Here is a 27916-nt window from a genome sequence, read left to right on the forward strand (position 1 = left end):
CTTCCCTGACACACATTTTTAGAACTTGCTCTCGCTTTGAATGTAAAAATTATGATCTATTTTGCAGAATTAATGGGTGTGTCTTTGTTTTATGATTTCTGGTTTGTTTGGTTTTTTTTTTTTCCTTTTTGGTAAGTCATGGACTCATGTTGTGCTGGATTTCTCTACTCCCTTGGGAACACCTAGACAGCTCACCAGGGGTTCATTGTGGTTCTTTACTGAACTTCATGCGGCTGAGAGTACAAAGGGACAGAGGTTAAAGGTGGAAGGGAAACCGAAAGTCTACTCCTGAACTGAGATCCGATTCCCCAAGTCTGCGTTCCCCACAGGGAGAAGGCTGACGGTGGAATTTTCAGCCTCATCGTCCACCTCCGTGTTCTAGAATCTGGGAACCGCACGGGCGTCCGTGCACGGCTGACGCTTGCGGGAAGGGGGCGCTCGGGCTCCTGCCTGGAGGGCGGGTCAACTGGAGACGCTCTACCCGAGGCGCAGCACTCAATAAGCCGCGCCTTGCGTCCACACGCTGAAGCGGCGGGGCGATGCGCTTGCGCACTCGGAGCTCACACCATATGTGCCCTGTCCCAGTGCGCGGGTCTCTGGAGATCCGGGTGCGAGAGGCGGCAGCGCGGCAGAGGCCGAAGTCGGCCGGGGGACAGTGGGTCTGTGAGAGACCGAATAGAGGGGCTGGGGCTACGAGCGCCGCTGACACACGATGGGAAAGAAGCAGAAAAACAAGAGCGAAGACAGGTAGCCACTGTCGGGGTCCCAACGGCGGCGGCCGGCTCGGCTGAGAGGGTCGCACGGGTCCCGTGGGTGCGCGGCGGACCGGGGTCGAGGCTCGAGAGCGGCCCCGCGGGGCACCGGCCGGGGCCCACAGTGGGTGGCGCGGGCCCGAGACCCCAGTTCCGGGCGGGCGCGGAGGGCCTCCGCGGCGGGCGGGTTCCCAGCCGAGACTCCGTCTCTTTGCCTCCCCTCGCCCGGCCCGGGAGAAGGGGTGTCCGGCCTGAGGAGCGGGGCAGTCGTTTGGGGTTCGAGGCCTCGCGGGGCAGGGCTCGCGGCCTCGCGGGGCCGGGGGCGGCTCAGCCAGCGTGGCCCGGAGCTTGGGAGTTGTTTTCGTGGCGTTACTCTTGCTAGGGGTCAGGAAGAGTTCTTTTTATGTCTTTGTACCTATGAATTCTTGGCGAGAGAGGGAGTTGGGATCTGCAGTGTCTCCAGCCAGGTGTTCCCACCCTCTGAGCCGCTCAGGTGCGTTGGAGTTACCGGGAGGAGCGTAGCAGCAAGCTCCCTTTAACTTCATTTAATTTGGGTACAGCTTTCAATTACTTAAGGGCTGATTGTCCAGACTCCATGCTTTTCGCGTTCCTTCTTCCGGCCTTTTGGTCATTTCTTTGCTCTCTAGCACCTCCCCTAAGAAAGGAGGAGGAGATTAAACAAACCAACCAGGGTCGGTCTTTTCTAACCACTTAAAAGACTTCTGGGGCGAGGGAGCGTAAGGGTGTATGTAGATTTGCGTACCCCGAGATTATTGGAACATTTCTGGGTGTCATATTCGGTTGAGTTCTTTACGCCTTTTCATTGAAAGGATTTTACTTCCTGGGAGTGAACAACATTTGTTACTTTTCACCTTTCTGTACTACTCACCAAATTTAGTTCAAATACTGGGGATAGTAAGAGAAATTCAGAAGACAAAAACAACCTGTGATAGTTCATTTTGACTCAAAACGGATATGTGGTCTTGAAGTTAAAATCAGATTACCAGTTGTGAGTTGGAATCCTGGGTTGTGTCCTCACTGGCCTTCACCTATCTGATGAATGGCGTTAAAAAGACACCAAGGTGAGTCTTGTATTTCAGTTACAGGTCTGTTGGAGGAAGTTCATTGGTTTCAAGAATAGAACTTATTGTTAATCAAAGCAGATAAATAGGAAAGAAGCAGAATTCTGGGGTGATTTAGTGGGAGAGAAATTTCTATGCTTTTGACAGGATGTTTTGGTGCCTAGGATACTTTTTTTCTTCGACCTTATACAAGAAATAGAGATGACTGTAATAAAGCTACCTGTACCAGTTACCCAGCTTCGACCATTGTTGTCACATGACTGACCCTGTTTCATCTCTCTGCTGGATATGGTAAAGCAACTCTCAAAATCCTTTCATGTGTAAATCCTTCAGGTGTATCTGAAAGATAAATACTTGGGAAAAAAACAACCACAGGAACACAACATAAAACACAATCACAATGTCATCATTAAGCCTAAGGAATACTAGCAGTGATTTCTTAAATATTATCAATTGTCTAGTCAGTTTTCTGATTTCACTGATTCTAATTAAAGTTATGTTTTGTGGTTTTTTTTTTTTCGTTTTGTGTTTTACAGTTGGTTTGTTTGGATCAGAACTACAGAAGTTTGTTCTTTAGATTAAAAATATTTATGTATATGTTATTTTAGCTGCAGTTTTTCTTTTTCAAGCTCTTTCACATTGGAAAAAAGCTATTCAGATGAGAGATTTATTTTTATGCGTGTATTTTTAGAGAAAAGTGAACATCTTTTCCTAATAAAGATTTTCATGGATGACATAAAGTTTAAATTGCAAACACTAAAGCCTGTTAAATGATTGGTTTGATAGTATAGAAGGAATGCTACTGGGTTTTTTTCTTCTCTGACTAAATCTGCAGTGTTTACTTTTCGGCTTGTGTTGAAGGAAAAATGGTGGCAGTGTAATGGAAAAGCACATTTTCTCATAAGCCAATATCAAGTTTTTTTGTTTGTTTTTTAATGCTTCGTGGACTCCTCCCACCTCTCCTTCCCTTCTGAGCTGTCCTAAGCCAGACTTGTTTCTGCTCAGGAAGAACTGGGTGAGAAATGAGCAGCTGCCTATTAGCTATCAAGTTAAGGTATTGAGCCACTTTTCAGTTCTTGGAAAGAACATAAAATATTTGAGTGTTTTAATCCTTATATTGTTATTTTAAATTCTTAGCCACTCGGTGTTCATTTAAATTTAGAGTTTACTGTCTAATCTGAGTAATTTTATTCGGATTACATGTTTTATCAGTGACTGACCTTTGTTTAAACATTGAGTTCTAGAATCTTGTTTCAGCTTGTGAAATTCTGAGAATGAGATTTTGATAGGTGTTCAGCAAGTTTTCCTGCCTTTTTCAGTTGACTGGGGTAGGATTCAATATTCACAGGTCATATAGACAAAATATAAGGCCAATATTTTCATTTCTTCCTATAACCTTCCCAGTCATCAGCTTACATAATGGGACCATATCTTATGGCATCTTGTGTGCTGTAGCAATGTCTTACCATTTCCATTTATACAACACAATGAATGTTCTCTTATTGATGTGTGCAGAGAAAAAATGATCCTGATTATCTAGTTTTTCACAATTAGGCTCCAATTCTTCATTCTGATCCTTTTTTTAATCCCCCAAGTGTGGTAGTTATATTTTTCAGGTTGTAAGGAATGTGGTATGTTACCTTAATAAATGGGATTAATACATCTACACCCCTCACAAAGGATATAGAGGGAAGGAAGCTCATTATTTCACCTATCTCACAGTCAGACATGAAGGTGGGGATGTCATTCAGGAATTAGGACGTCTTTCAGGATTGAGTACAGGTATCTTCAGCTGTGATTCTCTATGTTGGTGGTGAGCTAGTATAGTAGCTCTTTGTTTTTAACTACACATAATGCTCCTATCATTCCTGGTAAAATTCCTCCTTTTGGGGGAGTTCTGGCTATCTCTGAGACAGCTGCCTACGTTTTAGATTTTTTGTCCTGGTGTCAGATATTCATCCTAGCCAGGTATGATCAGGGTATCGGGTCCCTCTCCTGTGATAGAAAGCATGGTGATCTGCTTAAGGAACCTGTCCAGAGGAGCTGTGAGCATAGCAGGTACTCTAAAGCATCCCAGAGAGGAAGTAGTCTAAGTGGCAAATAGTTCAAATAGTCTAGTTCTACAAAGGAATTTATTTCTCATTTGAATATATTTGAATTAATATTAAACTATCTGCATACATTAGATCAAAAAAGAAAAAAAGATGTATAATCTGAGAGTTCTCTTGGCTTACCTTGTTCCTGCATTGATACTTTAGGTAATCAATATGTGGAAGGACGGGAAGAAGTCCTAGTTTGCCATAAATGAATAAGAAAGCAGATGATAAACTTTTTAGCTTATAGAAACCTCTTCTCCCTTCTCTGCTGGTGATCTCTGGGGAGCTGGTGTAGCTACTTTTGATGTTACTTGCCCACTAGTTGTGCTTTACTTAGCCTTCCAAGTTTTTTCCAGTCTGGCAGTTGATCTATACGTTGGGCAAAGCATTGTTTAACTGAGGAACTGAGTGTCTGCTTAGGTTAAAAAGCAGTTCTCAAACTTTTTGGTCCTAGGACCCCCTTACACTCTTAAATTACTAAGGAACCCAAAAGGCTTGTTTATGTGGGTTAGGTCAATCAATACTTACCATACTACAAATTAAAACTGAAAAGTTATTTAAATATATTGATTTAAAAGTAAAAATAACATCACATTAACATAAATAACACTGTTAAATAATCATTTTCAACAATTTATGGAAAGAGTGGTGGTAAACATTTTGTAAACGTTTATTATCTGGCTTAGTAGAAGATAGCTTGATTCTTGTCTGCTTGTGCATTCAATCTGTAGCAATATCACACATTGTGTGGCCTCTGGAAAACACCACTGTACAGTTGTGAGGAAATGAGAATGAAAAAGCTAATAGGCTCGTAGTACTATGTTGAAAATAGTTCTGACCCCTTGAATTAGTTTAGACCCCCTGAACTGTGTTGCGGGGAACTACTCTGAGAACTGTTTATTTAGGGATTCCTAAACCAGATTTAGGCATTTGTGAGACATTTCCCAGGTCTTTTGACTTCCATTCATGTTTGTCCAACAGGTGCTTAGAATGTTTGGGAAGCACTCAGGACAACTTAAGACATTTGTGGGTATGTTCATGCTCTTGATATTTTACCCACTTATGATTTTAAAAATTTTTTTATATAATAGGTGAGTTTATCAAGGTCTATTAAAAGTTTATTGGGACTGATTTTAATTGGGAGTCCCATTAAGTTTTTAGATTATTTGGTACACTTACATCTTTGTGGTATTGAATCATTCCCTTCAAGAAATATATTGTCTGTTTAAGCAGTTAAGTACCAGCTGTTGTTCTAGGTGCTGAAATATAGTGATGAACAAATTAGTAACATGACATGCTTCTTTATTTGGTTAATTATCAGTAAAACTTTATTAGTTTCTTCAGTTGAACCTTTAGGATATTTCTTGTTTGGTTTATTCCTAGGTGTCTTATAGTTTTGGTTGCTGTTAATGTAGGAAAACTTTTTTTCAAGATGGTCTGACGAACTTAACTCTCTCTTATTATTAAAAGTAGCTGTTATTAAAGGATGAGGCCTTAATTGCGATTTGGTTATTAGTTTGTGATAATATATAACAGAGGGAGAGACCAGGGAGAAAAAGACATTATAGCAGCATTCAAATGTTTTAGTTAGTGACACACAAATGACTCCTTTTTCCCCTCCCTTTCTAACTTATGCCTTGTGTCAAATATGTATTTTTAAGACATTTCAAATCAGGTATTTTGAACTATTGAAATAATCACAGCATACTACTTGCTCTAGCAGTAATCACAGTATTTACATAATTTTAATAATGAAGACACTTAATGTAGAAGAAGTAACTATGCTGTAACCAGTTTGAGAATCTGGAGGAAGGGAAAGGTATAAAGATAAAAGAACTACTTTATAACATATAGAAGAGGAAACAGATTTAGCATAATAATGTGCTTGAGGCTTAGAGCCTCTCAGCTGTTAAGCCAAACCAGACCCCAGAACCTGTGGGTTTTTTTTTTTTTTTTTTTTAACTGTGCTGTACTAGCTGATTTAAGAAATCCTGCTATTCCAAAATGTAGACTTTCCAAAGGATCTTTACTGGTGAAGCAACTGTTAAAGAGGAACAGTTTAACAAAAGAGGGAGAACAGAAGAATGACAGCCATTGTCCATAGGTCAATCAGTGCCAGAATTTCTTTAAAAAAATTTTCTCACTTAACCTTAGTTGAATAACTGCCTGTCTCATAGTCTGTTTAAAGTGAAAACAGTGATGATTTAATGTTTCATTCCTTCCCATTTCAGACATGGTATATAAAATTTCAGGTATATTTTTTCAGAGGAATCCCTACTTTTCACCCAGGTAGCAGTCATTGTTTAGAATCATTGGTTTTCAAAGCTCCCTTTGGTGATAGAAAGATACTTTATATTGAGATTTAACATAGTGTTTGGTTTTTCTGTTTTTGAAACTTCCTTCATACTGTAAACTGGTATAAACAGTCTCTGAAAATACAGTAAGTACTGTGTTAATTAAATTTGTGTCATTAGGTTTCAGGTACTGAGCTCTGGTGAAACTAATAGATGTGATTGATGATACGGTAGTGGTTGGAATTTTTTCTAAGTCTAGAATCACATGTCCTAAGAATTCCTTGTATGGGTGTGCCACATTTTATTTACCCGTCCATACATCAGTTAGTGGATTCAAGGTTGTTCCACTTTTTGGCTGTTACGATAATACTGCTAAAAAAAATCTGTGTATAAGTTTTTGTGTGGGCTTGTGTTTTCAGTTCTTTGGAGTGTATACCTAGGAGTGAAATTGCTGGGTGGTAGAGTAACTCTGTGTTTAACTGTTTTAGGAACTGCCAAGTAGTTTTACTTTTTTTCCAGGAACTGCCAAAGCTGCTGCTGCATTTTATATTCCAACCAACAGTGTTAGAGTTTCAGTTTCTCTACATCCTCATCAACACTCGTTATCATCTGACTTTTTGATTATAGCCATTCTAGTAGGTGTGAAGTGGTATCTTATTGTGACTTATGGTTGGTCTGCACTTCATGATGGCTTAAGATGTTGAGTATCTTTTCATGTGTTCATTGGACATTTGTATGTCTTGTGTGGAGAACTGTCTATTCAGATCCTTTGCCCATTTTAAAATTGAGTTTTTTATTATTGAGGAATAAGTTCTTTATATACTCTAAATACAAATCCTTTATTAGATATGATTTGCAAATATTTTCTCCCATTCTGTGGGCTGTCATTATTTTCTCCCATAGGAGGTGGTGGTTTCACTTTCTTGGTGGTGTCGTTTGTAGAACAAAAGTTTCTAAAAAGTCTGATTTATCTATTTTTTCTTCGGTTGCTTGTGCTTTTGGTGTCAGATCTAGGAAATCATCACCAAATCTAAGGTCATGAAGATTTACTATGTTTTTTTCTAGCTTTACAGTTTTAATTCTTAGATTTAGACCTTTGAGCCATTTGGGATTAAATTTTTTATATTGTCTGAGGTAGGGGTCCAACTTCATTCTTCGCTTGTGGATATTCAATTGTCCCAGCACCATTAAAAAAAAAACTATTACTCCACTAATTCCTTGATCAAATCAATTGACCATATGTGTAGGATTTTATTTCTGGACTCTCAGTTCTGTTCCTTTTATCTGTATGTCTATCCTGATGGCAGTATCCCACTGTCTTGATTACTACAGCTTTGGTATTAAGTTTTGAAATTGGGAAGTGTGATTTCTCTTTGTTCTTTTTTGAGATTGTTTTGGCTATTCTGGGTTCCTTGCATTTCCATACAGATTTTACAATTAGATTCTCTCAATTACTGCAAAAAAAAAAAAAAAAAAAAAAAACAAGGGGGCAGCTGGGATTTTGATTGAGATTGGATTCCTTCTGTAGATCAGTTTTGGGAGTATTGCCAATGTTATGCCTTGAGATCCATGAACATGGAATGTCTTTCCACTTATTTAGGTCTTCAGGTTTTCTTTCAATGATTTTTTTTGTAGTTCTCAGAGTATAACATTTGCAGCTCTTCTAAAAAAATTATTCGGCATTTAATTTTTTTTATGCTATCATAAGTGGAATTATTTTTAAATTTCATTTTCCGATTGTTTATTGCTAGTGCACAGTTTAAATACAGTTGATTTTTATATATTGATCTTCTGTTCTGCATTCTTACTGAACTCATATATTAGCTTGAATGTTTTTTTGTTGTGTATGTGGATTCCTTAGGATTTTCTATGTACATCGTCCTGCCACTGCAAGTTCAGATAGTTTTCTCCTTCTTTTCCAATCGAAATGGTTTTTACTTCTTTATCTTACCTTAAGCTCTGGCTAGATCCTGCTGTACAGTGTTGTATTGAATGGGGAGAATGGACATTCTTGTCTTGTTTCTGATCATGGGGTGGAGGGAAGCTTTCAGTTTTTTGCATTAAGTGTGTTAGGTGTGCCCCCCCGCCACCGCCCCGTGAATGGGTGTTGGATTTTGTTACATTGCTGTCTCTTCATCTGTGAGATGATTATGTGGTTTCTGTGTCTTATACTATTTATATATGGTGGATTACATTATTCAATTTTCATATGTTGAACCAACTTTGCAATCCTGGGATACCCAATTGGTCATGGTGTACAATCCTTGTTATATGTTCTTGGATTTGGTTTGCTAGTGTTTTGTTGAGGATTTATTTTTTTTTTTTTAAACTTTTAACCTTTCTATGTACTTGTTTGAGGTCTTTGGATAAACTGCATAAAATTGAATTCTTACTAAATCAATTTGATACCATCTTTAAGAGTTTAAAGTTACTTGCACATTGCTTGTGATTAATGATATATTTGATCTTATTTCAGCCATCCTGGTTTGTTTTTTATTTGTGCCAATTCTTCAATGCTTTGTTTCTATTTTTCCCCCTTCTTATCTTGGGTTAGAGTTTATACATGCTGTTTCTATTTTTTTTTAAGTGGTTTGACTTAAAATTTTACCTTGCATATACAAAGTCAATATTTAAAGTCCTGTAAAACAGTACAAGGACAGTAGTACTATTGTCTGGTATTTTGTTTTATAATCCCCCACTTCAGGTCAGTGACCTTTTACTTAAGGTTGGATGTTACTTAAGGGCATTACTTGTCAGGAATGAACCTAGGGGGAAAAAGGCACATACTTACTGGATTATCCATTGTTCTCTTAAGAATTTAAGAGAACAAAATGACTATGTAAAGTGATTTTCTCTTTCAGACATGTTAGTAGCTAATAAGTCTTAAAAAATGAAATGTTGGGATTAAAGTTTAAAATTTTAACTTTATTATAAAAATTTCAAGCACACAGAAAATTTGAAGGAATAGTATAATGAACTCTTATATACTCATAACCTAGATTTAATCATTACTATTTATTTTGTCCTCATTTTTGCTTTATGTATTTTATTTTATAGACATCTTGACATTTTCTCTCTAAATGTTTCCTTATGTAACCATAATACCATTATCCCACCTAGTGCAATTAACACAAATTCTCTTATATTTAGTATCCAGTTCATATTTCAGATTTCCAACTCCACAGTGGCTTTTCAAACCAGGTTGCAGAGGAGGTTCACCCTGCATTTCATTGTGGCGTAGCTCACAATGTTTAAAAGTCACACTTTCATTACAGGTATCTGGCTAAAGTTATTCTTTTTTTTTTTTTTTTTTTTTTTCCTGTGTAAGTCTTCTTTTCACGTTCTCACTCTGAACTTAGAATTTTCACGACTTGGTTATCTCAGCCTATTGGTAATTAGAATGGAGGGGAATTATTAGAGAGACTTGTAAGTAACAGTTGCATTCTGTGCTGTTGTTTGGTTTAAGAACAAAATCCTTTTGCAGGCCTACAAACTTGTCACTCCTGAATGATGACTGAAGTGCTAAATTATATTAGTTTACTTCCATTCAGGTTGGTATGAAACACGTAATCAGTTTTGTGAAATTTTTTTGAGGCTAAATTCATATAACATAAAAGTAACCATTTTAAATGTACAATTCTGTGAGATTTAGTACATTCACAGTGTTGTGCAGTCTTCTCTGTCTAGTTCCAAAACAGTTTCATCACCCCCAAAGGAGTTCCTGTATCTCTTTAAGCAGTTACTTTCCCTTTCTGTCCTCCTCTGAGCCCTTAGCAACCACTAACATACTGTGTCTTTTGATTTACTTATTCTGGATATTTCACATAAATGGAATCATACCATGATAACCTTTTTTGTGTGTGGGTTCTTTCATTTTGCATGTTTTCGAGGTTCATCTATGTGCAGAATATATCAGTATTTCATTTTGTTTTTATGGTTGAATAATATTCCACTGTGTATATATACCACATAATGTTTATCCATTCACCCGATGATGGTTGTTTCAGTTGTTTCCACCTTTTGGCTATTGTGAAAAGTGCTGCTATGAACATTTGTGTCTAGATGTTTGAGTACCAGTTTTCAGTTCTTTTGTGTATAGTATATACCTAGGAGTGGAAGTGGTAGATCATCCTATGTTTAGCTTTTTGAGGAACCACCAAACTTTTCTACAGTGGCTGCACCATTTTACAGCACCACCAGAATGTACAAGGGTTCTGGTTTCTTCATATCTTTGCCAACAATTCTGTTCCTTTTTTTTTTTTTTCCCCATTAATAGCCATCCTAGCGATTGTGGTGTCTGGTTACTAATGATGTTGAACATCTTTTTATGTACTCATTGGTCATTTGTATATCTTTGGACAAATGTCTGTGCAAGTCCTTTACTCATTTTTAAATTAGCTTGTTTCGCTTGAGTTTTAAGAGTTCTTTATATATTCAGGATACTTGATCCTTATAAGGTACATGATTTGTAAATATTTTCTCCCATTATGTGGGTTGTCTTTTCGCTGTCTTGACATAGTATCATTTTTACAAAAGTTTTTAAATTTTGATACAATCCAGCTTACCTAATTTTTGTTATTGTTGCTTGTGCTTTGGGTATTGTATCTAAAAATCTACTGTTAAGTCATGCCAGGCTGTGAAGATTCACCTATGTTTTCTTAAGAGTTTTATTGTTTTAGCTCTAACATTTAGGTTATAACCTATTTTGAGTTAATTTTTGTATATAGTGTGGGGTAGGGGTCCAAAACTTCATTCTTTTACGTGTGGAGATATAGTCCCAGCACCATTTGTTGAAGAGACTGTTTCTTCCCCTATTGATTGGTTTTGACACCACTGTGAAATCAATTGGCCATGGATGAATGGATTTATTTCTGGACAGTTTTATTCTTTTGATGTTTATGTTTATCCTTATACCAGTACCACATTGTTTTGGTTACTATAGTGTAAATTTTCTTAAATAAAAAATTTCAAATGTATACAGAAGTAGAATAGTTTAATGAACACACCTGTCCATCACCCAGTTTCAGGTATTATGATTCACAGATAACCTTGTTCATCTGCATCCTGCCCACCCTCGTCTTCCCTCTCCCCATTATATTGAAACAACCCCAGACATTTGTAAATATTTCAGGAGGTTACATAATCAATTATAAGAAAGATTTACATTTTAAATATAAATTTTAAAGAATGGTACGTTTCCATTCATTTGGAAAATTCACATACAAAGGATCCTTGTCTGTGTTAGGTAAATAAAATGTAGTTGTAGTTTTCTCTCAGTGGGATTTTTAAACTGGTGTTTGCATTTATTATTTCAGAAAATTCAATTTGGAAGTTTTACTACAATCAAAATATAGTAATTGTTATGGTGGTAGACAAGGTTTTTATTAAGCCTCAGTGATGAAACTGGTGAGCCTTTCTAATTGTATGAAAATTGTGGTTGCCATTCTAAAATAGGGCTTTTTCTTTAATAGTGCCTGTTAAGAATGTGTTACATTCCCTGCTGGTTGCTAGTTGTAAAAGGTAGGGAGGTGGGGACTTCCCTGGTGGCGCAGTTGTTGGGAATCTGCCTGCCAGTGTAGGGGACACGGGTTCAAGCCCTGGTCTGGGAAGATCCCACATGCTATGGAGCGACTGGGCCCGTGTGCCACAACTACTGAGGCCCGTGCGCCTAGAGCTCGTGCTCCACAGCGGGAGAGGCCACTGCAATAAGAAGCCCGTGCACTGCAGTGAGTAGCCCCCCTCCCCCCATCCCCCACCCCTGCTCACCATAACTAGAGAAAGCCCGTGTGCAGCAACGAGGGCCCAGTGCAGCCAAAAATAAATGAATAAATAAATTTATTTTTAAAAAAGGGAGGTGAATTGAGCACACAAAAAGGAGTTTTCTGTTCTCAAAGGAGCTTACATTTTAATATAGCAAATAGGCATATGCACAGATAATACAGTGAGGAGATGAAGGGAGAATGTGAAGTTTAGGTTAAGTACGGGAGTGCTACCCTTGAGATTTCAAATTTGCCTCCTAAAGTTATTACATATGTCTTCCAGATCCCTTTCTAATTAAATCTGCCATCAGGAGAGCAAACCAGATTGGAAGGAATGGGAGTGTGCTGTATGTTTCTGTCTCTTGAGTAGCAGGGGTTGATGATAGAGTATCCAAGATCTTCAGTTGCTTAGCTAGTGCCTGCACACAGGTGCAGCCAGACCATTCTAATGATGGTGTTGTTCAGCAAGTGAGAATTACCCTCTCCTGAGAGTAGTTACCTGCATCAAAATTTTATTAATATTTGTTTGGTTATGCCAGGTGTTACAAAAGGAAATTAGGTGGGAAGAATCCTTTAACAGTGATTAAGGACCAGAGTAAAAGTAATTACGGAATACAAAGATTATGAGTTCACTATCTGTGAGTGCCAAAAGTGCTCAATTTAATCAATTAATTTAGAACATAACTTGCATCCTTAAGGTGTTGAGAATGTTGACTTAAATTATCAATATTGCTTATATATATATATCTTCAGCCGCAAAACTAAGTAAGTTTCTTATGCAGTTAGGAGACCCTAAATACACTTATATCAAACAGTAACAAGTATAAAAATTTTTGAAGTTCAAATTTGCAGCATTGATGTGAATGATAGTGTTTTGTTGATTCTAAACCAGTGCTTCTCATATTTTAATGTGCATGTGATTCACCTGTGGGTCTTGTTGAAATGGGGATTTTGATGTAGTAAGTCTTGGGTGGGACCTAAGATTTTGCATTTCTAACAAGGTGATACTAATGCTGCTTGTCTTGGAATTATTCTTTTGAGTAGCAGGATCTAAATCACCATTTTATTGTGAAAGTATTGCCTCCTATAATGGACTTCTTTTGAGTTCAGCATGCATATACTAGTAAGAACTCAATTTTTCTAATCTTTTTCAGTATGAGCTAATGATTTTCACCTTTGTTTTATAGCACCTTCTCTTGGCTAAAATGTTTAATTTACATATTAAGTCTGCTTCTGATCTTTTTCGTCAATGTGAAACAACTTAGTGGAGGTTTTGTAAACAAAAGCTTTGGTTGCTGTTCTATGACAGTGAATTGTGATAAAGTGTCTATCCATATGATTCATGGAATGTTCATCTTAAATCTTTATTATCATATTAAAATTAAAACAAAGAGATAAAAGTTACTGGGGAGAATTTTCAGTCTTCTGAAATTACCCACAGCCCTGTGTTTCCCCCTCCTAACCCATCTCACCTGCCCCCTTTGAGGGTACTCGCTCTGGTTTGAAAAAGCTGCCCTAGACTGATTTTATAGTTAAACACATTGGAATCCATAAAAATGTGGGAACTTAGATTATGTATATTTGGAGGTCCACAAGATGATGCTTATACTTGCTTTTGCATTTTTACTGCTTCAACTATGAGGTATTTAGAAAGTGGAGAATTAGGCTGAATTTTGTGGAAGGTAGTAATAAGATACATTCTGTTTGCTTGCATTGTACAATGCAGTATGGTTTCACATCCCTTTTAAAGACGTCAAGACCCAGTTCAAAAGGAAATTTTAAGCTCGGAGGGCTTTTATTTTTTAAACATGATTGGGTACCTCTGAATTTATTAATGGGTTGTGGTGCTTAAGATAGAACTCCATTGAGGGAGTGGGGAGTGAGAACTGTTGGGTTCTGTGGTTGTGCAAATGGTGAGAGCTAGTGAGGAGCAGTGACTACTGAGCTTTTCCCTCTTTTGTCTTGTTTTTCCTGTTTGTATATGTAACTGTTATCAAGGAGTGCTGGGTAAGAAGAGATGGAGGTTGGAGGAAAAGAGATGCCAAAAGGCATCTTATGGAGAAGGCAGGACTAGATTTCCCTGTTTCCTTTATTGCTACTGGCACCGCTCGGATAGAGTTAGGAGTAAAGAATGGGATTCCTCCTTATGTTTTTCCTCTTGTTTGCTCTTATTGAGCCTGATTCAGGGGAGGAGCAGAAACCAAAGTAAAGTGAAAAGGGTTAGATATCACCATTTCTTCCCTCAGTACTTAGAGATTACAAACAATTTTTTTGTTTTTTTTGGTCAAGTTGGGGGTGGGGAGAGGAGAAGGACTGGTGTGGTTTCTACTTCTGTAGGCCCTGATATCCAGTAGGAACAGAAAGAAATATGTGAGTGCTTCAGTTATTATTGTATCATAACAGGACAGGTCATCCCAAACTTAGTTGTTTAAAACAACAAAAATCATCGTCTCTCTTGGTTCTGAGGTTTGACTGAGCTCAGATTGGTCTTGCTTGGAGGTCTCCATGTGGTTGCAGGTAAATGATGACTGTGATGGAGTCATCTTAAAGGCTACCTCACTTGCACATCACTCACTTCTGGTGGTTGATAGTCGCTGTTGGTTGGCAGGTCAGCTGGAACACCTATCCTTGGCCTCTCTATGTGGCCTGGACATCCTCATTAGCTTGGCAGTGAATGTCTCAAGAGCCTGGAAGTAGAAGGCCTGGGCTTAGAAACTGTAACATCACTTCTGCCATATTCTGTTGAGTAAACAGTCACACAGTCTCATATTAAAGGGGAGGGGCATAGACCCCCACCTCTCAGTGTCAGAGAAATTTTGAGCCAGGATGTAAGACCTCCTCCGAGGGTAAAAATAAAGAGACATTGGAGAAAGGGGATGGTAGGAGAGAATCCTAGGAAGCTTGGAGATTTTGAATTGTGGAATAATTTGGGAAAGGGTTGGATTTCCTATGTTCTTGTAGAACTTAACTCAGACAACTTTTTAGTGGAAAATGTCTGTCATTAATAAATGAAATTTGCCAAGTTCAGAATTGAGAGATTTGCAAACAAGTTAATTTTTCTTTTACTTCTTTACAATGAACTTTTTTTGGTTATATTATGTGTATTTAAAAGGCTTTAGTGTATTGATCTCAAAGTGAAGTGTCTCATTTTTTATTTTTATATATGATTTTTATTTGATTATTCCAAAAAGCCAAGCACCAAAGTTGATCACATGCCTTTTACATACAATTAATAAAGAAATACCATGTTTTTAAAAGATTCCTTCACAGTAATGTCATTTTAGTTACATATTACAATGTGTTAATAGAAATTAATGTAGTATAAAAATATTATATGTTGATTCTTATTTTCATAACTTATAAAAATGGGTAAAATGACTTATATTAGGTATATGTAATTTTAACCTTAACTGTTTTCAGTAAACTGATAAATCCATTCTGTAACTTCTCATCCGTTTTTATAGTATCCCTAGAAATTTAAATTCTCTTCTTTGAGGTGTAATTGACATAAAATACACAAAGTTAAAGTGTGGAGTTAATAAGCTTTGATAAATTATACAGTTGTGCTTCTTTCACCACAATCATGATACTGAATATTTCCATTAACCCAAAAAGTTCCCTCATGCCCTTTGTAGGCAGTCCTTTCTGGCCAAAAATCACTGTAGCTTTTGTGTTTTGTGGGGGTCACTGTAGTTTTCACTTTTCTAAAAATTTGTATAACTAGAATCATAGAGAATGTAGCCTTTATTGGCTGGCTGGGTTTCACGTAAAATAATCCGTTTTGAGATTCATCCATGTTGGTGTGTGTAACATTCTTTACTTTTATCATTGAGTAGTATCCTTTTGTGTGGGTAGATGACAATTTGTTTACGAATTATCTGGTAGTTGGATATTTAGGTTTCTTTTCCCCAGCTTCTTGTGATTATGAATAAAGCTGCTGTGAACATTTGAGTACAAGTCTTTGTGTGGACATATGTTTTCGTTTCTCTTAGGTAAATACCTGGGAGTGGGATTGCTGGGTCATATGGTAAGTGTGTATGCTTAACTTGAAGAAACTGCCAAACTGTCTCTTCCAAAGTGGCTGTGCCAGTTTTGCATTCCCTCTAGAGGTGTGTTCCAGTTACTCCACATCCTCTCTCAACACTTAATATTATCAGCCCTCATTTTAGTCATTCTGGTGGCTGTGTAGTGGCATCTCATTGTGATTTTGTTTACATTTCCTTATTAGTGATACTGACCATCTTGTCATGTGTTTATTTCCCATCATATCTCATTTGGTTAAGTGTTAAAATCATTTACCCATTTAAAAATTGTGTTCTTTAATGTTGGGTCATAGGAATTTTTTTATATATTATAGACAAATCTTTCATCAGATATATGTATTGCAAATATTTTTTTTTCTCAGTATGAGGTTTGCCTTCTCCTTTAAACAGTTTTGTTAATTAAACTTTTAAGATTATTATAGATTCACATGCAGTTGTAAGAATTAATACAGAGGGATTCCTGTGACTTTTATTCGGTTTCCTCTAATGATAACATCTTGTAAAACTGTACAGTATCACAACTTGGATATTGACACTGATACAGTTCACTGATCATATTCAGATTTTCCCAGTTTCACTTGCACTAGCACACGTGTATGTTTGTGTTTAGTGTTATACAGTATTATCACATGTGTGGATTTGTATATTCACTACCACAGTCAAAATACAGACCATCATTGCAAGGATCTCTCATGTTGTTCATTTGTAACCATAATCATCTCCTTTCTGTGCACCTCCCCTCACTAAACCCTAGTAGCCATGAATCATTCCTATACTTATATGAATTTTTAAAAATAAAAAATTTTATAAGTGGAATCATGTATGTATATAACCTCTGGGAATTGGCTTCTTTCCAGTCAGTCTTATTTTCTTGTGATCCATCCAAGTTGTTGCATGTATCAATAGTTCATTCCATTTTATTTCTGAATAGTATTCCATGGAATGGGGATGAACCACAGTTTATTTAACCATTCACCCATTGTGAAGGACATGTGGGTTGTTTCCAGGTTTTGGCTGTTGCAAATGAAGCTGCTACAGGCATTTGTCTACAAGTTTCTGCATGAGATAAATTTTTTGTTACCCTGGGATAAATGTGCATGAGTGCAATTGCTGGGTCATATGGTAAGTACATTTTTAGTTTTCCAGGAAAATGATAGACTGTTTTCCAGAGTGGCTGTACCAGCTTACATTTTCACTAGCAATGTGTGCGTGATCCAGGTCCTCTTCATCTGCAACAAACACTGGTTATTATCACTTGTTTGGGGAGAGGACATTCTGATGGTGTAGTGATATCCCATTGTGATTTTAATTTGCATTTCCCAAATGGCTATTGATGTGGAACATCCTTTATTTGCCATCTGTAAATACGCTTTAGTGAAATGTCTTTTCATGCCTTTTGTCCATTTTCTAATTGGATTGTTTGGGTTTTTACTGATGTGTTTTGAGAGTTCTTTACATAGTCTAGATACTAGTTTTTTTTTTCAGATATGTAGTTTGCAGATATTTTCTTCCACTTTGTGGCTTGTTTTTTTAAATTCCCTTCATATGGTCTTTTGCACAGCAAATATTCTAAATTTTGATGAAGTCTAGTTTTTTTGGGGGGGGTGGGTTGCACTTTTAATTTCAAATCATAACTCCTTGCTTAGTGCAAAGAACTAATAAGTGGATTCAACAAGGTTGCAGTATACCAGATCAACATAAAAAAATTCCGTCACATTTTGTATATTAGAAATGAGTATGTAGAAACAGAAATTAAAAATACCACTTCAGATTACTTTAAAAATTAAATACAAATTTTGTGAAAATCGCAAAACACTGATGAAAGAAATCAAAGAAGATCTAAATAAATGGAGAAATACGGTGTTCATGGATTGGAAAACTCAACATAATAAAGATGTTGGTTTTCTTTAAATTCACATACAGTTAATGCAATTGCTATTAAAATTACAGCAAGACGGACTTCCCTGGTTGCAAAGCGGTTAAGAATCTGCCTGCCATTGCAGGGGACACGGGTTCGAGCCCTGGTCTGGGAAGTTCCCACGTGCCGCGGAGCAGCTAAGCCTGTGTGCCACAGCTGCTGAGCCCGCGCTCTGCAACTACTGAAGCCCACTCACCTAGAGCCCGTGTTCTGCAACAAGAGAAGCCACGGCAATGAGAAGCCCATGGACCACAACGAAGAGTAGCCCCCACTCACCGCAACTAGAGAAAGCCTGTGCACAGCAACAAAGACCCAACGTGGCCAAAAATTTAAAAAAAAATAATAAAATTTTAAAAAAGTTACAGCAAGATCCTTTTTGTAAATTCACACAAGAATATTCTAAAATTTATTTGAAAATTTTGAAGGAATTAATAATAAAACAATTCTGATAATGAAGAATAAAAGGAATCACTCTGATTTCAAGACTTTTTGTATAGCTACCTTAATCATGACAGTTTATTAGTGTCAGAGGGAAAGACATAAATCAATAGAGCAGAATAGAGGACTTAGAAATAGCCCCATACAAGTATAGCCAAGTGGATTTTGACAAAGGTGCAAAAGCAATTTTATGTATATAGGATGGATAGTTGAAATGTTGCTGGAGCAGTTGGATAACCATAGGCAAAAGATCAAAATAAAACATTAAAATACCCAACTTTTGGAATATAACATAGTTAAAAATCTTAAGGACCTATGAGTTGGTGCAAAGTTCTTTTTCATGACACCAAAAGCATAAAGAAAAAAACTTGATAGATGGTACCTCATGAAAATTCAAAATTTTTCCTCTGGTTAAAAAACCCTGTTAAGTGGATGAAAAGACAAGCTACAGATTGGAAGAAAGTTTACGTAAACCACATATCTGACTGATGACTCATATAAAGGGCATATAAAGAGTTCTCAAAACTCAACATTAAAAGAAAATCCAGGGCTTCCCTGGTGGCGCAGTGGTTGGGAGTCCGCCTGCCGATGCAGGGAACACGGGTTCTTGCCCCGGTCTGGGAAGATCCCACGTGCCGCGGAGCGGCTGGGCCCGTGAGCCATGGCCGCTGAGCCTGCGCGTCTGGAGCCTGTGCTCCGCAACGGGAGAGGCCGCAACAGTGAGAGGCCGGCATACTGCAAAAAAAAAAAAAAAAAAAAGAAAGAAAGAAAGAAAGAAAATCCAATTAGAAAAGGGTAAAAGATATGAAGACACATTTCATGGAATGTATATGAATGGCAAAGTACACGAAAAAATGTTTAACTTCACTAGGCTTTAAGGAAATGAAAAGGAAGACCTTGATATCACCACACATCTATTAGAACAGCTTAAAGGAGAAGTAGCCATAATGCTAAATACCGGCTGGATGTGGAAAAATACTAAATACTGGATGTGGAAAAAATACACATCTCCATTTATTGCTGGTGTGAATATTAAATGGTGAGGCCACTTTAGAAAGTAGTTTGGCTGTTTCTTTAAAAAACTACATATGCAATATTTTTAATAGCTTCATTTAAAAAAAATTAATTTTTATTTTTGGGTGCATTGGGTCTTTGTTGCTGTGCACGGGCTTTCTCTAGTTGCGGCGAGCAGGGGCTACTCTTTGTTGCGGTGCATCGGCTTCTCACTGCGGTGGCTTCTCTTGCTGCGGAGCACGAGCTCTAGGCGTGTGGGCTTCAGTAGTTGTGATGTGCGGGCTCTAGAGTGCAGGCTCAGTAGTTGTGGCACACGGGCTTAGTTGCTCCATGGCATGTGGGATCTTCTCGGACCAGGGATCAAACCCATGTCCCCTGCATTGGCAGGCAGATTTTTAACCACTGCACCACCAGGAAAGTCCCAATAGCTTCATTTTTTAAAGGCCATTAAGTTATAACATTTTTTCTGTCCTGATGATGGAGGAATGTGGCCTATGAAGACACGGAGTTGAATACCATAGAAAATTGCTTTTTATTTCTGGAAGTCTGCAGTAAGTTTAGAATAAAGGATTGGGGCTGGAAGGGCAAATATTAGTAAGAATACTGTAGCTTTGATAAAGGAAAAATGATCTGCAGAAAGATGTACCTACATAAAAATACTCTTATACATTCCTTAAAGGTTTTAAAGCTTTCATTATCAGCATGACTGGATTGTAGATTTGACTCTTGGTTTACTGAAATCTTTAAGCTGTAGTATGTAATGAGTAGGTAGAAAAGTAGGGCTGAAATGTAGGTATAGATTAAAGTCTCAAGTTAAATAACTGATGTTATGTGTCACTTTCATGTCCTTTTGTAATATGGTTGACATTTTAGGACATTCTCTTGACTCAGGGGTAGGAAGTTCAGTACACATTGAAAGAACACTTTAGAAACCATGGTAGGTAAGACTGTTAAGCATGTTGTTATATCATTGATATATTTTGTAGCTGTGTCAGATAATTTTCAGAAACTTGATTACTGTATTTCCCATTTTCTAGGAAGTCAGTACAATTTTGGTGTCAGATTTGGGCTTGAGTTCCTGGTATGTAACTTTCTAGCTGGATGCCTTTTATAAAGTATCATCTTTAAGCTTAACTTAATAGAGTTGTTATGAGGATAAAATGACGTATAGTATGTCTAGTAATTGGTCAGCACAATGCCTGATAAACAGTAAGCACTCAAACTGTTAATTTCTATTACTAGCCAGAAGAGCTTTTCAAACTCAGCAGCATACAGATGTAGTCCAATGTTTTGTTATTCTGGAGATGTTTGTTAATGAATACTGTGGCAGTATAGCAAATCACAAACTATTTTGATGAGATGAATATAGTCAGATGAGGGCTGGCAAGTTTTTGGAGGTGAGGTGCCAAGCATCGATCATTAACCACCTTCCCTTGTCACCCTATCTCGGAAGCTGCTGTAGTGTGGAATATTGGCAGAGCTGCCTTTGGAGATGGTACTGGTTGATCTCATGCTGCTGGGCCAGACTTAGGTTTCTGTTACCTGATGAGACCTGAGAATTATCCTTGATTCTTCCCTCCCCCTTTCTAGATACAACCGGTTGGTCATTTGTGTTGCTGATTGATCTCCTTAGTATTTATCTGACTCATATACCTTCATCTTGCCTGCCACTGCTGCAAGTCAGATGTGTGTTTGTCATCCCAATTAGCTAGAAAAGCTTCCTACCTTTTCCTGCTTCCTAACTAGTTGGGATTCTGCCCTATCATTTATACCAGAGGTAGCTTTCTAAAATGCAAATTTGATTATGCCAGCAGGGTTACTATCTTTGACTTCGGAAACAGAACTTCCTGGGTTCAAATCCCATCTCTGCCTTGTGTGATCCTGGACAAGTTCTCTGTGCCTCAGTTTCTTCATTTATAAAAAAAGAAAAACCATTCAAATCCGACCTGGAAAGATTGCTAAAAATACACGGCCTAGCTCTCACCCCCAGTTTCTGGTTCCCTAGATCTTGAGTGGGCTCAAGAAATCAACCTACAAAAAGCTTCTCAGTTGATTCAGATACCTTTTTATGAGTCCTCCTGAGGCACCATGCATGTTATTACCTTTAGGTTTTTGTGCTCATTGTGTCTGATATATGCACCCTCTTTGCCTGGTTAACTCCTTTTTCTCCTTCAGTAACTTGGGTCTAGGTTTCTCCTCTGCTAGGAAGTGTCTGACTTTCTCATTCTGGATTTGGTGCTTTGGGAAGTCACCACCAGTACAGTGGTTCAGTGTTCTCTGATCCCCCTCAAATACACTGTCTAAAATGTTGGACAAAAGGGAGCACATTTCAATTCTGGTCACCTATAAAAGCATTAAATTCTTTTAATTCATGGCATTTAGCATTTTGCAATTCCTGGTTTTTTACTCGTTTGCTCTCTCTCTCTGTCTCGTCTGTGAAGCTCCTTGAGGATAAATACTGTGTCCTCAGTGTCTTGTTACATAATCTTTATATTTATCATATTAGGAATTATCTTTATTGAAGTGAAGCATCTTCACAGCAGGGCATCCACCAGTGGAGGCCATGTTGCGTGAGGTCTTTGTTTTCTGATTGTATTATTTATTTGAATTCATATACCTTTTCTACTTGTACATCTCAGACTGACCTCCTTTGTTTTCTGTAGGTTTTAACTGGAGCTTAGTTTGGTTTATTACTCCAAGTAATATTGGTAGATGGAGGACATTGTGGGATGGAACCAGAAATGAAACCAGGAATGTAAAAGATTGTGAGCAGGTTTGGTTCTGGATTTTGGGGTGTTTTATTTACTGAATCATTCCTAATTTATTTAGATTTGGATGTGTGGTGATGTTTTGCTGAAAGCATTCAAACTTTGTGCATCTTGTTTTTTCCCTTTGGTAAAATGAGATGATAGACTAGATGAAAGTTCCTTTCAGCTCTAAAATTTTTACTATTCCAAGTAAAAATGCAAAGGTTTCCAAAGATTTAGGTGTTATTGATAATCAAATAATAAGAATCTTTTTCTCTTTTAACTTCTCTTCATTTTATAAATAATTCCATTCAGACACTCAACAAAAAAAACTTTGGTATCAACAAAAGTGAATTTCCTTTTCTTTTCCTTTCTTTCTTTTTTTTTCTTTTTCTTTTTTAGGGTTACTTGAATACAAGCATGAATTTCCTTTTCTTGATTTACCTACATTTTCTTTCTGGAGCTGTTCATTATAACTCTTTTTGGGTTTGAGTGTAACTCAAACTTTATTGAAGCAGATACGGAGAGGCTTATGAGTAGTTATAACTCAAGTGTTGTCCTGAAAGAACTTGCCAAGTGATTTTTCTCAGTGGGCTGCTAATGCATGAAAAAGGCTAAAGTGAAAAAAAAAATTCTCTATAAGTGAATGTGACAGATTATTTTGCTCTGGAGTAACATTTAGGTCTTCTTTGTTTTCATTTAAGTGCCAAGGATGACATTGATCTTGATGCCTTGGCTGCAGAAATAGAAGGAGCTGGTGCTGCCAAGGAACAGGAACCTCAAAAGGCAAAGGGGAAAAAGAAAAAGGAGAAAAAAAAGCAAGATTTTGAGTAAGTATATTTTAAATATATTTGATTTTTATTAGCTTTGGTACTAGATTTACTTATTAAACTAATTCAGTACCTCAATATATTTTAATCCATTTCTAGTGAAGATGATATCCTGAAAGAACTGGAAGAATTGTCTTGGGAAGCTCAAGGCGTCAAAGCTGACAGAGAAACTGCTACAGCAAAGGTGAAATACAGATTGTTGTTACCTGTTTATGCTTCTTCCTAGCTCCAGTTTTAGGGACTGCTTTTGGAAACTTTTGAGCAACATATATATGTTAGTTAAAAGTTTCCATAAAATTTGATGCCAAAGGGAAAAAACAGTTTTTAGGGAATCATTAATGCATTTTAAAACCTTTCACAGATATAAAGATGCTTTATTTGGGAATCTAAAGGTATTTTGTGATATGTTGTCTGTTTGTAAAATTGGTACATTTGGAAATATAACATTTCCCAGCTCTACCTGCAGTTTTCTATATTATTGATACTTCCTTTCCATCCTTTGAAATTGGATAAGCCTCAGAGTAATGAGAGAGGGGATGGATATTTTTTCTTTCAATTTTCCCCTTAGGCTTTTTATGCCATTTGAAGAAGGTAGTAAATGTGGACTGGTGATTAGTGTTTGCTTCAGACCACCTGGATTCTGAAATTTACAGTGAATATGAGATGTGCCTGAGGCCTAGGCTAGCTTCTGTTACTTGCTTGAGTTTTATATTCTTGTAAAAACGACCTTATTTTAAAATTATTTCGATAATTTTTCCATGTGTACTTAACGAAGTACATGTCTTTGAGGAGCTTCAACTATTAAAAGAAATAAAGTATAACTCTGTTAATATTTCTAACAATGGAAATTTTTTAGCCAACAGAAAATAATGAAGATGAATCCACCTCAAAACAAGATAAAAAAAAGAAAGGACAGAAAGGCAAAAAACAAAGTCTTGAAGATAATGATAGTGAAGAATTGGACGATAAAGATTCAAAATCAAAAAAGACTGCAAAACCCAAAGTGGAAATGTACTCTGGGAGTGATGATGATGATGATTTTAGTAAACTCTCCAAAAAAAGTAAAGGGAAAGCTCAAAAATCAAATAAGAAGCGGGATGGGTCAGAAGAGGATGAGGATAACAGTAAAAGAATTAAAGATTGTATGAGAGTACATTCTTCTGGTGAAAGTGGTGATGAATCAGATGAATTTTTGCAGTCCAGGAAAGGACAGAAAAAAAATCAGAAAAATAAGCCAGGTCCTAATGTAGAGAGTGGGAATGAAGATGACGACTCCTCCTTCAAAATTAAGACAATGGCTCAAAAGAAGGCAGAAAAGAAAGAGCGTGAGAGAAAAAAGCGGGATGAAGAAAAGGCAAAACTGCGGAAGCTGAAAGAAAAAGAAGAGTTAGAATCTGGTAAAAAGGATCAGAGTAAACCAAAAGAATCTCAAAGGAAATCTGAAGAGGAAGCTGTAAAGTCCAAAGTGATTCTTGATTCTGGCGCACCTCCTGCCTCTGAAGAGAAAGGAGAGGCTCCCATAGCTGCAGAAGGTTGGTAATAATATTGAGGAAAGGGCAAAAGGCTTGGATTCATAATCAGCCTAAGTTTTGATCATTATGCCCCAAAGTCATTTTGTTGTTTGTCCTTGGTTATAAAGGTACTAAATTGTAAGAAACTTTAAAAAATTAGGTCTAAGTACTCTTTTAATTGATTTTCATTGTTAAACATTTATGTATGTAGTATAAAATATCTTTCAAATGATTTGTGCACAAACTAGGATTTTTACAGAATTCCACTGTGGAAAACAATTTTTTGCTGCTGATGAAGACTGGAAGTTGCCTAATGAAAAATTTACTCTTCCTTTTGACACCTCAGTGTGAGATAATATCTGAATTCTTTCCTGTTTTTAAAAACCTAATTTGGTCTATGAAACGGAAAAGTAACATGCTGAAATTAGTTAACATCTTTTAAGCAATACTGAGGCACGTTTTTGTAGCAGAACCAATTAGCAAAAAAGCTTTCTAGTTAAATTTCCCCCTTATTCAGAATGAAAACAAAGATCAAATGACTTATATAATTTTTCTTTAGACTAGAAAACTTTTAATGGGAAAATTGACATAGCTTTTTAACCACTGAAATTTTTACTGTCTGGCATGTTTGAGGAGAACCATCAAGAAAGTAGCTTTATAATCTTTAATTCTTTAGCATAATGCTATAGAGTTCTTGGAATATATTTATATTTTTGTATTTTATTCTTCTAATGTCTGTCCCCTTAAAGTAGGCATCATTCTTATCATCCCCATCTTACAGAAGCAAACCTAGCTACAGAATTTAGGAATTTAGACACCATGGATTAAGAAGATACATTAGGTACTGTATATTTTCTCCCTGATGACAGGATCCTCCTGTCTTCTTGAATCCCTCAGGACAACTCAGTAGCACCAGCATTGTAGGCTTCTAAGGAGGCCAGCTGGGTTGTTTGGAGCTCTTCTGGTTACTCAAGTGCTCAGGAGGCCTTGATACTCAAAGCCCTTAGCCTGCTGCTGGCATAAGCCCTGGCCCATTATGGTTCCAGCATTCTGGGGTTTGCTTACCATTGCCGTAGGAAACAACTTTTAAAAATATTCTTTGCCTCTCTTCTTTTTTGGTAGATGACAATGAAGGAGACAAAAAGAAAAAAGATAAGAAGAAAAAGAAAGGAGAAAAGGAAGAAAAAGAAAAAGAGAAGAAGAAAGGACCTAGCAAAGCCACAGTTAAGGCTATGCAAGAAGCTCTGGCTAAGCTTAAAGAAGAAGAGGAAAGACAGAAGAGAGAAGAGGAAGAACGGATAAAACGCCTTGAAGAGTTGGAAGCCAAGCGTAAAGAAGAGGTATGTCATTGTGAAGTTGCTGACTTTGACTTGGTGTTTTACTTAAATCTGCTTCTCATAAAATATCTCTAGCTTTCTAATTCTAAAAATTTCTTAGTTGCATGGTAATTCAGTTACATTATTGTTCAGATATAAATAATAAGATGAAGAGGTAGAGAAAATCCTACCTTATTTCCTCAGGTACAGACAGGAGTTGCTTGTGCATCATTGCCAACACATAGTCGACTCTCATGTGATACTAATTAATACTCATTATGTACAACATTTAAAGTACTTTCATTTGGAAGCTCCTAACATAATACTTTGCATGTATCTCAGAGCTTTGTTAGAAATTTGGGTTATGTTTAAATTTTGTAATTCATTAAGCTAATACAATTTTTGTCTGATACATATTCTTTTATAGGAAAGATTGGAACAAGAAAAAAGAGAAAGGAAAAAGCAAAAAGAAAAGGAAAGAAAAGAACGCTTGAAAAAAGAAGGGAAACTTTTAACTAAATCCCAGAGAGAAGCCAGAGCCAGAGCCGAAGCTACCCTTAAACTTCTACAAGCTCAGGGTAGGTGGTGTTCTTAATTAACTGAATGCTCTAGAAACTTCTCTCATGCAGTTATATTTCTGTAACGGTCAAAAGGAGAATTGAGTTGAATCAGAAGGAGAATTCTGTGAAAATGCTGTGAAAAAGTCCAATAATAATGTAAGGAATAGGTGAGATAATTTCATTATTTAGGGAGATGACGTCTATACTGTGATAAAAATTTGTGTGTAAATGATAGTATGTGTGTAAATGAAAATACAAAATAGTAAAATGAGTCCCCATGTAGACATCACTCAGTTTCAACAATTATCACCATTTACCATTCTTGTTTTGTCCCCCCCTCCACCCACTTTTTTCCCCTGGAGTATTTTAAAGTGAATTCCAGATGCCATTATTATTTTACTCACATTTTACTTTAGTATGTATCTCTAACAGATAAGGACATTTTACTTTTTAATATAAGTGTAGTATGTATTATTATATTGAACAAAGTTCCTTGATATCTTGATTTTGTCCATGTCTAGTTTTTTCCACTTATCTCCAAAATGTCTTTTATAATTGATTTGTTCAAATCAGGATCCAGATTAGATTCATGTGTTGTATTTGGTTGATAATGTCTATCTCTCACTGATACCAGTACCACCCCTATTTTTGGCATGGATTTATTTGTTGAAGATACTGGATTTTTTCCTAGAATTTCTCCTTTTCTGGATTTGTCTATTTGCATTCTCCTGGTGTTGGCTAACTTATTTCTCTATACCTTGTAATTTTTTAGGCAGTTTGGCTACTTCTTAGTGGTGCTTTACCACCTAGTGCCTCATGTGAGGAGGCACGTGATCTGCTTGCCTTCTGGTGATGTCAAGATTGATCAGTGAGTTTAGCTATTGGCAGCCTTGTCCCTTAGAAAAGTTCTTCATTGACTTTTCATCTAATAATTTTAATTCCAATTGGTGATCATTGCCTATATCCAGTACTTCGTTAGGAATTGCAGAATTGTGATAGTCTGTCATTCTTTCTGCATTTATTAGCTAGAATCTTTCTCTAAAGAAAAGCTTTCCCTGAAATACAGTTCATGCAGGAAAACCAGGATATATGCTTAATTCTTTCCCTTTCTTTACTAATTTGCAAAATAATAAATTGGTGTCCCCTTAACCTCCAAAGGTGACCAGTGAATTTAATTTTGTTTTGGATGTATATCATTTTATCTTAATGGAGTTTTATATAATTGATATGTTTTCATCTCCTAAAGTCATTTATGTTTTTGATACTCAAATTATACCATCTTTGGCTAGCAGGAAATCATTCAGGTTGGTCCCTGTGACTTTTTCACTTGACTACAATATTCTTGGACCTCTTCCTTGCTTTCTAACACCATGAGATATCCCAGGTTCATCTTGCAGATTTTCTCCTTTAGACCTTGAAATCAACTGTTTACCCAAGGAACCTTGGTTCCTTTTAGTTTAGAGACCATAATCTGAACATTTAATCAGTTATGTTTTTGACAGGTAAGATGATTTAAAATAGTGTCTTTGCTCCTTTGAGAAGAATATTTTGGGACC

General features: G+C 36.9%; 1 protein-coding gene across 9 annotated transcripts in view; it reads left to right on the plus strand.

Annotated features, from left to right (window-relative positions):
• The first annotated feature begins 524 nt into the window (after positions 1 to 524).
• EIF5B (eukaryotic translation initiation factor 5B) overlaps positions 525 to 27916 on the plus strand; it is a 70415-nt gene continuing 43023 nt past the window's right edge. For 2 of the 9 annotated variants that reach the window (XM_028497106.1, XM_028497107.1), the window contains exons 1-8: positions 525 to 747; positions 15976 to 16010; positions 20434 to 20477; positions 22848 to 22973; positions 23073 to 23157; positions 23830 to 24505; positions 25607 to 25824; positions 26228 to 26378. In XM_028497106.1, the coding sequence (XP_028352907.1) occupies positions 540 to 747; positions 15976 to 16010; positions 20434 to 20477; positions 22848 to 22973; positions 23073 to 23157; positions 23830 to 24505; positions 25607 to 25824; positions 26228 to 26378 (1543 nt within the window). In that variant the 5' untranslated portion in view covers positions 525 to 539. Of the gene's footprint in view, positions 748 to 1674; positions 1835 to 1998; positions 2126 to 15975; positions 16011 to 17130; positions 17149 to 20433; positions 20478 to 22847; positions 22974 to 23072; positions 23158 to 23829; positions 24506 to 25606; positions 25825 to 26227; positions 26379 to 27916 lie in introns of those variants that run through there. The other 7 variants (XM_007118521.4, XM_007118524.2, XM_007118526.4 and 4 more) reach the window with 7 other exon arrangements.

This window comes from Physeter macrocephalus, chromosome 12 (genome assembly GCF_002837175.3).
Source record: "Physeter macrocephalus isolate SW-GA chromosome 12, ASM283717v5, whole genome shotgun sequence".
NCBI classification, from domain to species: Eukaryota; Metazoa; Chordata; class Mammalia; order Artiodactyla; family Physeteridae; genus Physeter; species Physeter macrocephalus.